Source organism: Poecile atricapillus, chromosome 8 (genome assembly GCF_030490865.1).
Source record: "Poecile atricapillus isolate bPoeAtr1 chromosome 8, bPoeAtr1.hap1, whole genome shotgun sequence".
In the NCBI taxonomy this organism is placed as follows: Eukaryota; Metazoa; Chordata; class Aves; order Passeriformes; family Paridae; genus Poecile; species Poecile atricapillus.
The window spans coordinates 3612358-3628040 of record NC_081256.1 but is presented as its reverse complement, the minus strand read 5'-3'; the positions used below and the strand labels follow the sequence as shown (position 1 = coordinate 3628040).

At 40.1% G+C, this 15683-nt stretch overlaps 1 protein-coding gene across 2 annotated transcripts in view; it reads right to left on the bottom strand.

Moving 5' to 3' along the window:
* LOC131581708 (glypican-5-like) overlaps nucleotides 1-15683 on the bottom strand; it is a 341002-nt gene that overhangs the window by 141008 nt on the left and 184311 nt on the right. For both annotated transcript variants that reach the window (XM_058844270.1, XM_058844269.1), the window contains one exon: nucleotides 7019-7139. In XM_058844270.1, coding sequence (XP_058700253.1) covers nucleotides 7019-7139 — 121 coding nt within the window. The remainder of the gene's footprint in view (nucleotides 1-7018; nucleotides 7140-15683) is intronic.

The following is a 15683-nucleotide window of genomic DNA, read 5'->3' as shown; positions in this document are numbered from 1 at the left end:
CAAAACACTTCCCAGTGCTCAGGTTCCACTCAGCAGCTGCAGGAGCTGGGCACCCACACCAAAGGACAGATCCCATATTTATATTTATTAGAGTAAGGCTCTTCAAGCTCTCTGTTTCTGTATGTGAAATGCTTTGGCTCAGTTCTAGATTGAAGCAGTAGCTCTGCCCCACTTGGCTCAAGTCACTGCTGAGATTCAATATGTGATTTTGATTTATTAAGACTAATTTCCTGCAATGAGCAAAACAAAACACATACAATGGTCCATCTGGGCAAATAATTTCTGAGAAGGCTTGCAAGACAAATAGCACAGCACACTCTGAGACACAACACATGAATAATAAAAGGCTATTTTAGCATTATATATTTGCTAGCATATAATAAGATATGCTGGATTTACACTGAGGTTTAGATTTGTCTTGTTTTAAAATGCTAAATTCTACTTTAGTGGAGCCAGTATTTCACATTACCATTTCTACTGAAATCCTGATGCAGGTTCTGGTAATAAAAGGTAATTTCTCAATTCTAATTAAAATTATTTCATTATATCTCAAGTCACTATATTTAACAAAACCAAACAAATAACCTGCTGCCCTCAGACCAGCAGAAGTTCACTGATTTCAGCTGGGGATGATATGTACCTCAATTAGCACCAAATGACAATTTTAACATATATTAACATTGCCCATAAAACAATGTTCTGGTGATGTTTCTGCAGTGCACTGCACTAGAAAGAACTCATGGACAAACTTCTGGCTTTGACAGGAGTTTTAGTGCCACAACAGAACCAAGGTTAGAGCTCCCAAATTACTTTGCTTTTTAAAATCTAAGAGGACTGGAGAGAAGAAAACCACTGCCCACAGCCTGGAGCTGCCCAGCCCTGAATGAAGAGATCCCCCAGCTCCAGATGAACAGCCCAGTGACTGAATCACTGTCAGCTGCTCTGCTTTCATATATATATATATATATATATGCTTTTATAAAGACAGATAGATAGATATAGATAGACAGATTTCCTACAAAATAGAAAACCTCACAAAAAAGGTCCTTCTCAGTCCTCGAGTAAACTGAATTGTTTCGTGTTGGGATGAATTGTTTCATTGCATATGGATTATGGAAAAGATCATAGTTTATCTCAGAGTTGACCATTCAGCATCTATATCTGGAAGCAAAGACATGTTTGACTTAGCAGGGGAGAAGAAAAACTGCCCATTAATCTAATAAGGACAAACACATTGGAAAAAAATAGGGTAAGAAACAAACTTTATATAATTGATGAAGTAATCTGAGATAATAGTTTGACTATTAGGGTGAACAATTTTTATAGAGCAGGGCAGGAAATAAATAACCCAAAATAATACAGTTCATCTGGTCTTTCCTGCTCTTCACAAGATCTTAAACATAATTGTTTCAGGTTTCATTAATTCTGTCTTGATTTTTCTCTAGTATGTGCATGTCTTGGTGCTATTCATTAATCAGCCAATAACTGTGGTATTAATTCAATTATCACTGCTGTTTGCTTTGGGAGCCAAAGCTGGGGAGGGCTGTGAATGCCTTCAGAAGGTGAATTCAGAAAGGACCAGCAGAGCTGCAGAGGGGTTTGCTTCAGTGAAAAAGTGACTTTACCTGAGCTGCACACCAGCAAGATCCAGCTGTGAGGCTGCTGTGCCTGGCAAAGGCTCCCTGGAGAAGCGACACCTCTGCCTGTCCTGAGAGCCTCCAGTGGCTGAAAATGCCCTTTTCTGGGACACTGACAGGGGAGGGATGTGAGGGATAAACAGTGGAACCTCTGAGCTTATTGGGGCTTGGAAATACCAGGGGACAGCAGCAGGAAAGCAACAGCCTTTCTCAGGTGATGCCTTTCCTTCTGTGCTTTCAGTGGATGAAACGAGGAACAGAAAATTCTGAATCCTAGGCCAAGTCAGCTACAACTCTGGCTAAAAATCAAACCAACTTGTCTCCACTCATATCTCATATAAAAACTCTACAACGTAATAAATTTTATAGATGTCTAAAAAAATACACACTTTTAAATTAAGTACTACTTAAATTATTTATTGTATTATTCCCTATTGTATAACTCAATTAAATTCACTTTCAAGATTAAATTATGGCTGGCTCATACTATTGGAATGAAACATCTCAGTACTGTTGCTTTGAACTCTGCTCTAACAGAATCCTCCGTACAGAAGTCTGAAAGGAATTAAGTTACATGCATTTCTTAGTTCAGCTGGCAGATCCAGGAGACTTTGGCAGAGAAAAAAAAAAATAAAACACATGGGTCCACATTCAGGAAGATTTGCTTTGACATTACTCTCATTTTCTGCACTAGGTTATTGCTCTGTCTTGAACTACAGCCATGCCCTAAGCATTCATCTCTGACAAGAGCAAAACACACTGATTCACAAAACCTCTGTCAAGAGTAGATTTAGGCTGACAAAAACCAAATAAGTCAAACTTGTATAATGCTTATTGTATTATAATCCCTTGAGAATGTTGATACCTCCCTGCTAGTAAAGGTACAGTCACAGCTTTTTCACTTTTCCCAGCATTCTCATTTCTTTTCAGTTTAATTGATCCTTGAGGATTTCTAACCTTGGCCTGAGAACCAGTTTAGTTTGAACTATGAAAAGCATTAGGCTGAAGAAAAACATTAAAACGTTTAAGTGTGATTTTATGGCAAGAAGTAGTGCACAAAAAAGATCCAATGGGTGATTATTGTGTTTACCATCAGCTGTGGTTCACACCTGTTCTATTCACAAAAAAAGAGGGAGGAAAAGATGTTATTTCTGCCACTTTTTCCAAACCAACCTGGGACTTCACTTGATCTGCTTTTGCATTACTTGAAGTTACCATAAATTGCAGCTCAGTAATTCTATTGATATGTGAATCAGCCACTACAATAAACCCTTCAACCACCTTATCTGTCAGGGTTGCAAATAACAGTAATTGTTGAATAATATTCTCTAAATTTTACTTCATTTCCAGCTTTGCCAAGTGGATATAAAATAGCCTGCTATTTGCATAATCATTTTAGAAAAAAAAAATAACAACTATGTGCTGAGGATTTAAGTCCCAGATGAAAAAAAAAATGAGGAGCTGCTATAATCTCAAACAAAGTGGCATTTCAGCCTAAGTGACAGCAGAAATGGAAGACGCCTTGCATACAGATTATTTGTAACATGCTGGAGCTGGGATGCACCAACTAGAACAGGAGCAGAGTTTTGCTCACACCCACAGGATTTAGGGTGAATGAAGTTATTAGCTCTTTTATCTATTAATCTATTATTATCTATATTATATTTATAATATGGAGCTAACAAGGAAAGGGCAAAGGCAGTCAGGCTGGGATTTGAATGAGGGAATTTTCAGCCAGTGCCACTCTCAGTGGCCAAGCCCTGCTGGGCTGGCAGAGGCTGCTCAGGGATGAGGAGGAGCTGGGCTCCAGCAGGGGAAGAAGAAGGTGGAAGGGAAACTGTGACAGACAGCAGAGACTTGATTTGCTCCAGAAATTGTTAAGAACTGCTGAGCTAAGGCAAATCTTTCAGGAAAATGAATCCTGTTGATTTGAAGGTGGCTGGAGCTGCCAGCACTCCCCAGCCTCAGCAAAGTGATCCAGCAGCAGGTTATTCTCATTTCAAACACTGCAGAGGGAAAGGCAACAGGTCCAGGCTCCCTGACATGGATGCAGCAAGGCAGGAGCTCCTTTTCTTGAGACAGAAATGGAATTCCTTTAAAAGTCTCTTCACACATTTTTCTTATCCAAAGATATGCCTTCTTCTGGGTATTTAGCAATATTATTTTGTATTATTTAGCAATATTATTGAAGTGGAAGGAGGTTGCTGGGAGCCAGCCACACCAAATCACCCCTGATGCACACGGTGGGCATTGCTTGGCTCTGCTCCCCAGGCCTCCTGCCCCTCTGGGACTGCTCCAAACAGTGCTGCAAATGTCAAGGGCTTCACAAGATACACAGCCACCACATTATCTGAGCAGGGCTTGAATTTCACCCTACACACGGCTAAAAAATAATAAAAATAATAAAAATAAAATAATAAAACAATAAAACAATAAAATATTAAAATAATAAAATAATAAAATAATAAAATATAATTAAAATAATATAATAAAAATAAAAACATAATAATATTACTATTAATGATAATGATAATAATGATAATAATGATAATGATAATGATAATAATAATAATAATAATAATAATAATAATAATAATAATAATAATAATAATAATAATAACAATCATAAATTTTATCATGTATTCTTACGAAAAAACTCAATTTGTCCATAAAACAAGTAATGGAATTCTGTATAACTCTACAGTCTACACACACTATTGATGACACTTTAAACTCCTGATTTAACTGGCTTTTCTACAATAATATCACAAGTGAAACAAAAATCCAAGAAGTAGAAAACAGCTACATGTGTTTGATGTTGTATGTGAAAGCCTCAGATATTTAGCAACTTCTTTGATGCTTTGATCTCCAAAGAAATCTTACTAAAATTATGATCAAAGGATTTTATATTATTCTAAGTACTTAAGAACAAACCATCTTAGGGCAATAATCAGTATTCTGTTTAATCCTTCACCCTTGGAATCCATTATTGCTAAGCACCTCAATCTGATGGGAGTTAAATTTAGTTAACGAAGATATTCTCCTAAAACAGTTACAAGTACCAGAAAGCAACTTAGAGACAGAGCCAAGAGCTGGATTTTATTCTGATGGTTAAAAAGTGCTTTTAGAGACTGTTTTTAAAAAGTATGTAACTTAAGAAAATTGGTATGCAGCTCAGACCAGGGAGATTTCTACTCTTCTACAGCAGACAAAGAAACAGAATTTCCAATACACAACTACTTTTGATTTAATCTATTTCTAACTATTTCCTATTGTCAGTGTTTATAGAGCACTATTACACAAATGGATATATCTAATATTTATAAAGTAAATTAACACTCTGCTTTTTAACACGGAAGGACAGATAAATAATGAATTATCCTTTTCATCAATCTGACCACATAATGCCTATTTCAGTGTAATATTAAGTACTGCACCAGACTGGTTGTTGTAATCCCCCATGGTGAGTGAAATCAGTGTGATACAAAGAATCCCTAAACTGCAGCCTTCAGAACATGAAAATATTAGACACAATCAAGTGTTTTTTTTTTAAAAAAACCCACTAATTACAGCTTAGATAATGGATTTACCACCATTGGTTGAGGAGAGGTAAGGGAGGATTGTACTTTTTCAGGAGCAAGTGGAGGAATTCCTGACTCCCAGTCACAGCCACAGCTTTAACAACCCCCCAGCTCCTGACTGAGCAATCCCTCCTCAGTTGTACCTGTGCAGATTATTCTCCTCCTGCCCACCCCACCCACCAGGGTGGCTTTATTGCTCTTTACTGCTGAAAGATGACGAGCAGACTGATGTGCAGACACCTCTGCTGTAAGCATTTCTTGCAGGCTGACAGGAAAACATGCCTGCTGTAAATGAAAATCAATCTCTGTTAGATCTGTTGGCTCCTGCTCTGGGGCTCAGAGCGAGCTGTGCCTGGGCAGGAGGTTCAGGGAGCCCCACTCTGGAGGATGTCAGCAGCACCAGCAATGCCAAATGCATCTCTGGGACACAAACAGGGCAGAGACAGGCACAGCTGAGTCCCATCTCTGACAAACCTGGAGGTTACCTGTGCTTTTGGGGGAGAAAAAGTCCTGGGAAGGAAATGTTTTTCCAGGGGTGAGGTTAATTCATCCTGGAGCACCCTCTGTCCTGATTTCAGCATTTACAAGTTGGTTGTCAAACCCTCACAGGCTCATTTTGGGTTTCATTTGTTGGTTTCTACCCCATGAGGAGCAGGAAGCTGCACAAAGGACAGTGTTGGAGTCTGAGACACAGAGTGTGTGCACTTGTTCTTGATACTTAGCTTTGAGATGTAGAAAAACACTGAATTTCATATAACATGAAATTTATGGGCGTGTTTTCATGGTGATACATGAAAACAATTGTTAAAGTTAGATAGAAAAAACAAAAAGTGTGAGTGTGTAAATTAGAGAGTTTTCTTAAGTCACTGGGTGAAAAAGTTAAAGTTTAGAGTTTAAAATAGTTTAGAAAGCAGAAGGCAAGATGGAGGATTTAGAAAGTTGTTTCTTTTCCTTCTTCTTTCTTTTTCATGTTCTTCTCGAGGTTTTTGGGTAATAGTGAGTGATTGGACAGAAAATGTCACAGTGCAGCTCACAGGTGATGGGTCATTGGGTCATTAAGAAAAATAATATACATGTCTATTGTTAATTGGATAAGAATGAGTATAAAGATAAAAGAACTACGTGGTTCAGAGCCATTTTGTGCCTTCAAAGGCCAAAGTGAGTCACAAAGTGAGCCACAAGGCCATTCTGTACCATCAGAAAGAAATGTACCAGATTGCAGTGAACTGAACTTGTGCAGAAAGTCTGGAGAGACCTGCCAAGTTTTGTGATAACATCCTAATAAACAGGAGAAACAAGATCCTAATGAGCTTTGGAGTTTTTGTCCTGACCCAGAGGATTGTGATAAGTGGGACTCCCTGTCAGGGAATATCCCCAAGGAGCTCAGCTCAGAGCAGCTGAGAAATGCAGGAGTAAAGAGAAGTGCAGAAGAAGCACAGCAGCAGAATCAGAGAGAGAAAAATGAAACAAAAAAGAATTTTTGAAAAAGTTACAGCCAGTCCTCCAGCCCAGGAGCATCCCAGGCTCTGAGAGGAGCTGCTGGCTCTGGGTGAGCTGTGAGGAGCAGGAGCTCCCCATTGGGGCTGTGGGCTCCAGAACAGCTCATCAACAGCAAATTCCAGGGAATTCTGACTCTTGGAGTTCACAAAACAGCTGGGAGAATGGAACCTTCAGCTGCCTTTAGCACAAACCACAGCTACATCAGGCCTACAGTCCTGGAAGATGGAATATGATGAGCATCACCACCTATTTTACCTTCAGCTCCATGATAAAATGGTTTTATCTTGGAAAATTACTTACTTGATTGAAGTGCTTAAGTTTATCAATTAAATTGTTGATGAGTGGGTCCAATCCTTTGACTTTCAGTTCTGGATTATTAATTTGTGCCTTTAGTCCATTGGAAACAACTCTGCTGGTATAACTGAAAAACAGAAAAAAGAACAGCTCAGTGTTATATCCATATCAGTGTTATATCCCATATCCACCAGAATAAAAAACCATATTATGGGAACTTACAAAAAGAAAATGTTTTGTAAATGGGAATAAAATTTTTATAAATATTTATGTTTTAAACACAGCAACCAGGATAAAAGTCACAGTTTCTTGCAGAATCATTTACCACCTTAAACTATTCAAGTCATAAACCAACAGCAATTTCATAAAGCACAGAGAGGTTTGTTTCATTCATAATTTAATATTTGAACCTTTTTAACTAACATTCTCAAGTTCTTCCATGCAGCTTCCAAAAAAGCTTATCAAACCTGATAGCTTCCAAAAATTCACTCTTTTCTTATTGTTTATATTGGGGTTTTTTGTATTGTTATTTTTGTTATTGCAGAAACTCAGGGAATTTAAGACAAAAATTATGTTACATGAGATTGAAGCAAATTCCAGTGAAAGGGGGTGTGGTTTGAAAAAGATACATAATCAAAGTGTGCATTGGAGTCCTCTTGCCAGAGCAGCTGGGGACAAACTCTCTGGGGACACTGTAAAGCTGTTCTAGCACAGCTCCCCATCGAGCCTGACCTGCAGCAATTCCCTCTGAGCAAGCCCTGCATTTTCTGAGGAACAGCAGAGAAAACAGAGGAACAGCTCTCACCCCTTCTCTCACTGCCTGCTGATGGAACAGCTCGTGCCAGGCTTTTCTGGGAACACCTCACAAAAGTATTCTCAAATCCTGCTGGGGCTGGGGCTGCACCAAGGTTCCCTCATGGGGAAAATTCGGGGGTTGTGCACATCTGGTCTCTTCTCCTCCCCGTGTCTGCAGCTGGAGAGCTGAACCCATCAGCATCAGGGTCTGCTGAACCCCTCCTGCAAGAATCCAGACTCCTTCAGATTTCCTCTGGCATTTATCTGGGTACAATTGAGTTCCACAGAGCTACAGAGCAGCCTTTTTTGGAGAGTTATGGCTTTTAGGGCTGTATGGACCCCTGAGTTCTTTGTAACCAAGGGGATCAGGGATGTTTTGCATGACCAGCTTTGAACTGGACCAGTGTTCACAAACCAAACTCTCCCAGACTCACACACACATCAGGAAGGATCTCATCAAAGACTCAAAATTGGCATCTTTGTAAGTGAGGCAGCCACTGGCTCTGCTCCTTTGGACTGAAATGTCGAGAGGAACATCCTGCTCCATCTTTCACTTTGATCATCCCTGCACACTTGGACACGCCAGATGTTCTCCTGTCAGTCAATTCTTCACTGTAAACCAATTTGTGCTGAAGCTGAAGACAGCACTTCTGAGTAGAAAACAAGGTCCAAATTCTATTGCAGAAATACAACAGAATGAACTGGGGGAGACCTAGCTCTCCAAATAAATTTGTCCTTAGTTTCATTTAGGATGGACAACAAATTTATGCAAACTGCTGGCAGAACACAGCGTAGGACACCACTGCTAAAGGTGTGGCTTAGAAAAAGAAATAACTGAGAATGGCCTGATTTTTCAGTAAACTCAATAAATGGCACTTCTCAGGAGAAAAAAAAATTAAAAATATTTAGAACAGAGAATTGATAAAAATCATGTTTTGCCTTAACAGCCACACAGTATTTAGATGACAAATGTTAAGGCAAACATTTTTCACTGAGATGGTATTTTTTGTTCACTGAGCCTTTTAAAGACAGTGTTTTATTTTTTCTTGATATGTAACTTATACATGTAAAAACTAATCTGAAGCACAAACTTTCACAATGCAATGGCAAACTCCAGATGATGGCAGAGCTTAGACCTTAGAAGTAGACCCAGCTGCACTGATGTGCCCAGGAAGAACCCTAAACTACTACCCTGAAGCCAAGGGTGGTGTGGATTGTAAAATTCCACATCCATGCATTTGGACAGTGTTACAACACAGCCTCTTACCTGCCTTTACCTTTATTCACAAATTGTATCATTTCCAAATGCTCAGCGTAGCTCATGATGTGAACACAAACACCTGGTGACCCACTGGAGAAGTACAGGGACCTGTGACACAGCTTCCTGAAATCACCCAGCTTTAAAACAGGGGAAATGGAATTTACTGGCTCAGCTCCTGGCCTGCACCAGTCTGTTTGGGGATTCCCTGTGCCTGCTGCTTTGTCTGATCAGAAACTCCTCAGCAGCAGCAAAATGCAAGGGTTTTCCTTTTCACTGCACTTGACTGTTCTCCATTCAACCCCTGGTTAGAGCTGCTGGAATTTCTCTTATGTCACTATAATCCAGGATAAAGAAACCTCTGGTTTGCCTGGGGTGCTTTTTGGCAAATGACATTGGTTTTTTTTTTCCCCATGAATCACCAACCTCCATTTACTGCCCCTAAGTGCTCTTACAAACCTGGAGCACTGCATGGAGTCTGCACAAACACCAGCTCAGAGACAGCAGCACCATTAATGGCAGAGTCCTCAAAGGGACCCACAATGGGGGAAGTCAGGCTCAGCCAGCTCAGCTGTTTATTTTTAATTGTTAATAATATTGTTAATTTAGCTGTTGCTAAATGCTCCTTTCCATGTAGCTCATGACCAGGAAAACAGGGCCATTGGGAATGGAGTTCACAGCCCATGGAGATAAAGAGGGCTCTCTATCCTTCAAGTTCCACCCATGCTTAAGGACTCCCTCTTTAGAGCTCTGGAGACATTCATGCATTATCCAAAGGTATTTCTGTTGTCCAGATTGTTCACATTCAGATTCATCACACAGCTTAACTGAATTCCAGGTGTCAGGGACTGCATATGTGAATCCTCCTTTGCTCCTCTGCCTCCCTGTGCCACCACCAGAGCATCACAGGTGGCCCAGCTCTGCTCTGGAACCTGACCTGCCCAACTGGAAAAGCCCAGAAAACCAACTGGAGTGGTGAAACAGATGGGATCCACCCCAGCAACGGGGTAAAAAGCTGGTGGAAAAGGAGGTTAAAAACTTGCAGGGCACAAAGCCAGCTCTTGGGTTTTCCCATAATAACCTGTTTTAGCCTTTGTTCAACCAATACCAACAAAAATAATGAAAAAAATGCGTGGCAGATGACAAAACATTTCTGCTTGGATACTGCTGTCTTGATGATGCATAGTGTGTAATTAATTTCTTTACAAATGTGATTACAAGCTGTGCTCGCCCTGTGTGTTCTCCCTGGGAGATCACTGCTGGAACAAACACGAGCCTGGAGAGACTCAGGAACTGGGAGATGGTGATTCCAGAGAAGAGGGGCTACAGCTCTTGAGGAGAGGGAGACAGGGCAGAGAAATGCAGGAAAATTGCACACCCAGCAAGAAGGGAGTAATTCCCCCAGCCCATCCCAGCTAAAGGCTGCACTAGAAGCAGACATTTTGTCCATCTGACCCAAACCACCCTGCAAACTGCAGATCCTTCTAGCTCTTACCACGTTAAAATACTTGGAAATAAACACTATACATTTCCTGAAAGATAATCTGATTACTTGACTTCTTTGCACTATCTAAACCATTTTTTTTTGTTGACATCAGATCCTGAATTACTGGAAATGTACATTAAGTGAGATCAGAAATTGGCTTGCTTTATTTAATAACCTGCAATTTAACTGAAATATTGTAGTACAGAATTGTTAACTCTGGTTACAGCTTTAGTACTTTATTCCAACTAAACCCAGAAATGTCAGCAGGAATGTCCAGGAAAGTTGGATTAAAATATTGTCACTGGAGCAATCCTGCAAGTAACTGCTACACTGGAGCCCAGTGAACAGCTTGTGCAGACAGAATTTCCATCCAGACCTCAAGCCTCAGGCCAATGTTATTCCATTGATTGATCAGGCTAAGCTATGAGGCTTTAAAAAAAAACAAAAGTAAATTATAAAAACAACAGCCTCCCAAACCCAGCTTCTCAGTGTTTCAGAAGAACAGCATCAATTGTTTTAGATCTTAGGTAAGGCTCATCTCAAGTTTAAAAAAAAAGTTAAAAAGTGAAACGCTGTTTACATATGGGATTGCATTTCAACTGAAGGCATATGTTTTCTATTTCATAAATAAATAAAGATAAATTGAGATATCTGAGTAAAAACACCTATTTTAAAAAGCCAGATGCTGTTCTGAAATGTGTCTTTTTTACATCCTAATATGAAAAGGAAGCAAGGTTCAGGGTTTTCTCAAAGTCAGATATGCCCTTAAAAATATTAAAAAAATGTATATAAAATAGAAAAAACGTTGAAATCCAGGCAAATGACTGCAGGAGCTGCATTAGAGACAGATCTGAGCAGCAGTGATATTTAGCCACAAAAGCCAAGGAACAGGGTGCTGGTTTTGCTGTTTTCACACATTTCCCTGCAGCAGATCACAGCAGCCAGGACACTGTGGGCAGCTTTTCCCAGGATTATTGAGGATTATGGAGCACATTCCACACTGGGAACATTCACTGAGCATTTCAGGATCACCTGGATGCTGGGAATTCAGGATACCTGGAACCTGAGCTTCATCTCAATGCACTTCTCTTCATTTTCATTTGCTGTTCCCTGATTGAGTATTTGACCCAACGAGAGGCATCAAAATTTTTATTTAATTGTGGGATAAATGGGCCATCAAACATCACATGGCAAAACTGAAAATCTGAGCCTAATATTCAGTTCATAGGAATGCAGGAAAAGCAGCAAACATCTCTATGAGACAAAAACTGCTTTTGATGAAATCCTTTGTCATACAACCTTAAGAGCTGCCATGTATGTAGAAGAAAAATAAAATTCACTGTGTAGAAAATTGAATATATATTTGATGGGATGTTTCTAATTTTGTGATCACTTTTTTAAAAAAATTAATCACACACTATACATCATCAAGACAGCAATATATAAGCAGAAATATTTGTCATCTGGCATGCATTTTTTTTCATCATTTTTGTTGGTACTGGTTGAATAATTCCACTATGATCAGCAAGGGCTAAAACAGCAACACCTTTCTGAGACATACTGGGAAGTACAAACTCTTCCTGACTGAGACTCCAAAAATCACATCTCACCATTTATTTCTTGGGTGTTATAAAAATGTGACTGTCCTATTTTCTGTACAAATGTAAAAACTACTCAGTCAGAGAAGAAGACATTGGAAATCTGCATTAAGAAATGAAGAAAAGAAAATATCTGCTTTCTCAGCCATATAGAACTCAGCCTGCTGAAGCCAGAGAGCTCTAGAGTAAGCCACACATTTTCTAGCAAAATCACAAAATATTGAGACAAAGTGAGGTTTTACAGCAATCATTTCACATCCAGCTCCGCTTCTTTCATCTTTGGGTGTAACTCCCTAAGCAGGAAATCATCCCAGAGCCCTGAGCTGCCTGCAAAGCCTCCCAGAAGCAGAGGGCACTGTGCAGACAGAAGCAGAGGAGATGAAATGATGCTTTTCTAGCCCTGTGTGTTTGCCAGCGTGCAGCAGCTTTTTCACTTCAGCAAAATGCTCAGCACAGCACCAGAGCAGCCACCACCCACCCCTGAGTGACTCAGAGCTCAAAGGGTGATGGTGAGGAGGAAGGGAAGAGCTCTGAATGCGCCATTGAGTAAGAAGCAATGAGAAATATGGATAAGTTCTTAAGTGGCCTTGAGATCCACTGAAAAACAAATTCAGTTTCATTAGGAATGGTTCACCAGATGGTGTGTTTTGTCTTATATTTATTCATAATTTGACCCTTGGGCTGGAATGGTTTGCCTGAAATTCAATTATGTGAATCCACTGCTGATCTCCAGCAGCCTGTGGTGTCCCCAAATTAATAATTTTTGGACATTTCCCTTGCAGTTTTCAGATGCAGCCCCTGGAGCGTGTAAGCCTCTGACTTACAGGGCTCTGCAATCTTTGTTTTTTTCCCCATTCAGGGAACACAGCAACATGTCAAAGCAGTGACAAAAACCGTAGAGTTGAGGAATGTGGTATAATTCACCAGGATTATCAGCCTGGATCTGACTGACCCCTCTGCCCACTTCTTCACAAAGTGGAGAGAACGAGCAGAACACGTGGCATGTCCCTTGCCTGCTTATCACAGCTGCTTGTCACTCATCAGTAACTTCAAGGAAGGAAAAAAATGCTGTTTCCCTGAGGTGTTTCTGAGTTTAAACACAATTCTCCACGAGGAAAAGCCAGCCAGAGCAGGACTCCCCTGGCACTGACCTCCCTGAGCTGCTCCCAAGGAAGGAGAGAGGGGTGAGTCCCCAGCTCCTCCTGAGCCTGGCATCAAAAGTGACCAACACACATCTCTGAGCAGCTCCCACAGCAGCACTGCCCACAAAGATGGCTCAAATCACACATTTTTCTCATTTCTGTACCAGCTGAAATCTGGTTACACTCACTGAGCATCACATGGCTGAGATCTCCAACAAGAAATGATCAACCCATGACCAGAACTGTTCTCTAAGGAGCTGAGCTGCCAAAATAAATACTTTATTAAAACAAAAAAAAAACAACCAACCAAAAAATCCAAAAAAACCAAACAAAACAAGCAAAAAACCCAAACAACAACAACAAAAACCGAAATACATCTTGATTAAGTTTACTGGCACATAATCAGCAGCCATGGTTTGTTTTTGAGGAAAGAACCATTGCATTTATGCCAGTGTGCAATTCTGCTGAAGGAGGTGGAGTAACCAGGGTAAAATCTGGATGCACAAAGGAAAACAGTTCCATGTATTCAACACAATCAGCTGAGCACAACTCCTGCAATATTCTCTGAGAGAAAGGTTTCTCTTTTGAAAAATACCTATGCAAAGAGTTCATTTTGAAATGATTTAATAACTGCCAACAGACTACAAGAAAGCTCAAGTCTGGCACATAATGAGTTTAGCTGCCCTGAAGATTTTGTGAAGCAGAACTGACACGATGAGAATTCCATCTCTGCCAGAACTATTCTAATGGGCTCCAGTGAAAGTTTCACAAATAATCTTATTTATTAGCAATTATGGAAAACGATGAGATGAATGCGGTGTGCTAATGGGATAATTAGAAAAGGAAAATCACAAAGCCAAATAGCATTTATAATGTCCTTCTCCACTTCTACAAGGCTGAAAAAGACCTCCTGTAGTCTAGATTATAAAGAGAGTTTTAAGACTGCAGCTACAAAACCAAGTTACCAGATGGCTTCAAGTGACTGGATAATGCCAGCCCATGAACACTCTGAAAATTAGTGAAAAACAATGAGAGTGTACATTTAAGAGATGTCAGCCTCAAAAAAGACATGTTCATCAGTTTGTCCAAAATCATGCTGAAAATGTACTGACTGGAGCTTCACAGAATATTGTAAAGGCGTGAAGAGTGTTGCAAAAAAAAGTTATTACAGATTGTTGGTGAAACAGTCTTCATTCTTTTCCTAGGTGTATGAAATATTACCTTAAGGCACAAAAAGCACCAAAGAAATTTGTAGAAGTTAATTGGACAATCTTTATTATGTCAAGGGAAAGCAAGCACTTGCCTGGAATACCATCAGATAGGAAAGCTCTTTAGTTTCAAGTGAAATAAACTCTTCAGGACACACAAATGGAACCTCTATACCCGTCACACAGAATATAATGAGCAATGAAAATGATACAAACCCAAAAAGCTGATAACCTAACTGGGAACTGGAGGCATAAAAAGCATTCCCCATTATAATGTCTCCAGAAACAGAACAGAAAATGGAGCAGTAAACAAAAAATATACACTTATCAAAGTAACATCTGGGGCCATTCCTAAGGGAAAAGTAAAGCTAATCTGAAACACCTTTTCCTCAGCAACTCCCAGGCCAGGAGAGAGCAGACAGAACAGAGTCAGGATAAATCCTGAGGGAGAAACTGATGCTGCCCCTCTTGGAGAGAGGCATTTTCCACCCTGTTCTGCTGGGCAAAGCAATGGAAACAGGCGGTGCCCAACTTCTGAACCTGCCAGGTGGAAGACACTGGTGGAAAACAGCACTGACACAGCACAAAATACAGTCTCAGGAGAGGAGCTGAACTCTTACAAGGAAAAAATAAAAGCAGAGAGCAAATAAAAGCAAAAAATAAACTCAGCAGTGGAGGGAGAATGAGCAGGGAGCAAGGGTTCACATTATTTGGTTGATAGGATTTCAGACAGGCCACGGCAGCAAGAATCCAATTGTCTTTCTGAAAACCCTGGTTGCAGATATTTAACAATTAGTCTTGACAGATGACCATGGTTATACAAAAGGATATTCTGTGATCCCAACATAGGAATTTTTATGAAGCAAAATGGAAAATGTCCTAATTTGCACACTATCCGACATACGTCACAGGGAGAAGACCTTGCCCGTGGCTCATTAAAAGCAAAACAAAACAGAAATAGATTAATAGTGAGGTCAAAATTCCAGCTTTCCTCAGCAGCCAGTTTCTCCAAATGCATGTAGATACACATGAGATTAAAGATCAGGGCCTGATCTCTGCCCTCCCAGCCTTTGGTGATTCCCCTGCCTTTGATCCCGTGTTGTTGTGCAGCTCCAATATATTTGTGCCATGTATTCACTGCAATTCTTATCTGCTCCAGTGTCTCCACTTCTGCCCACATCTTA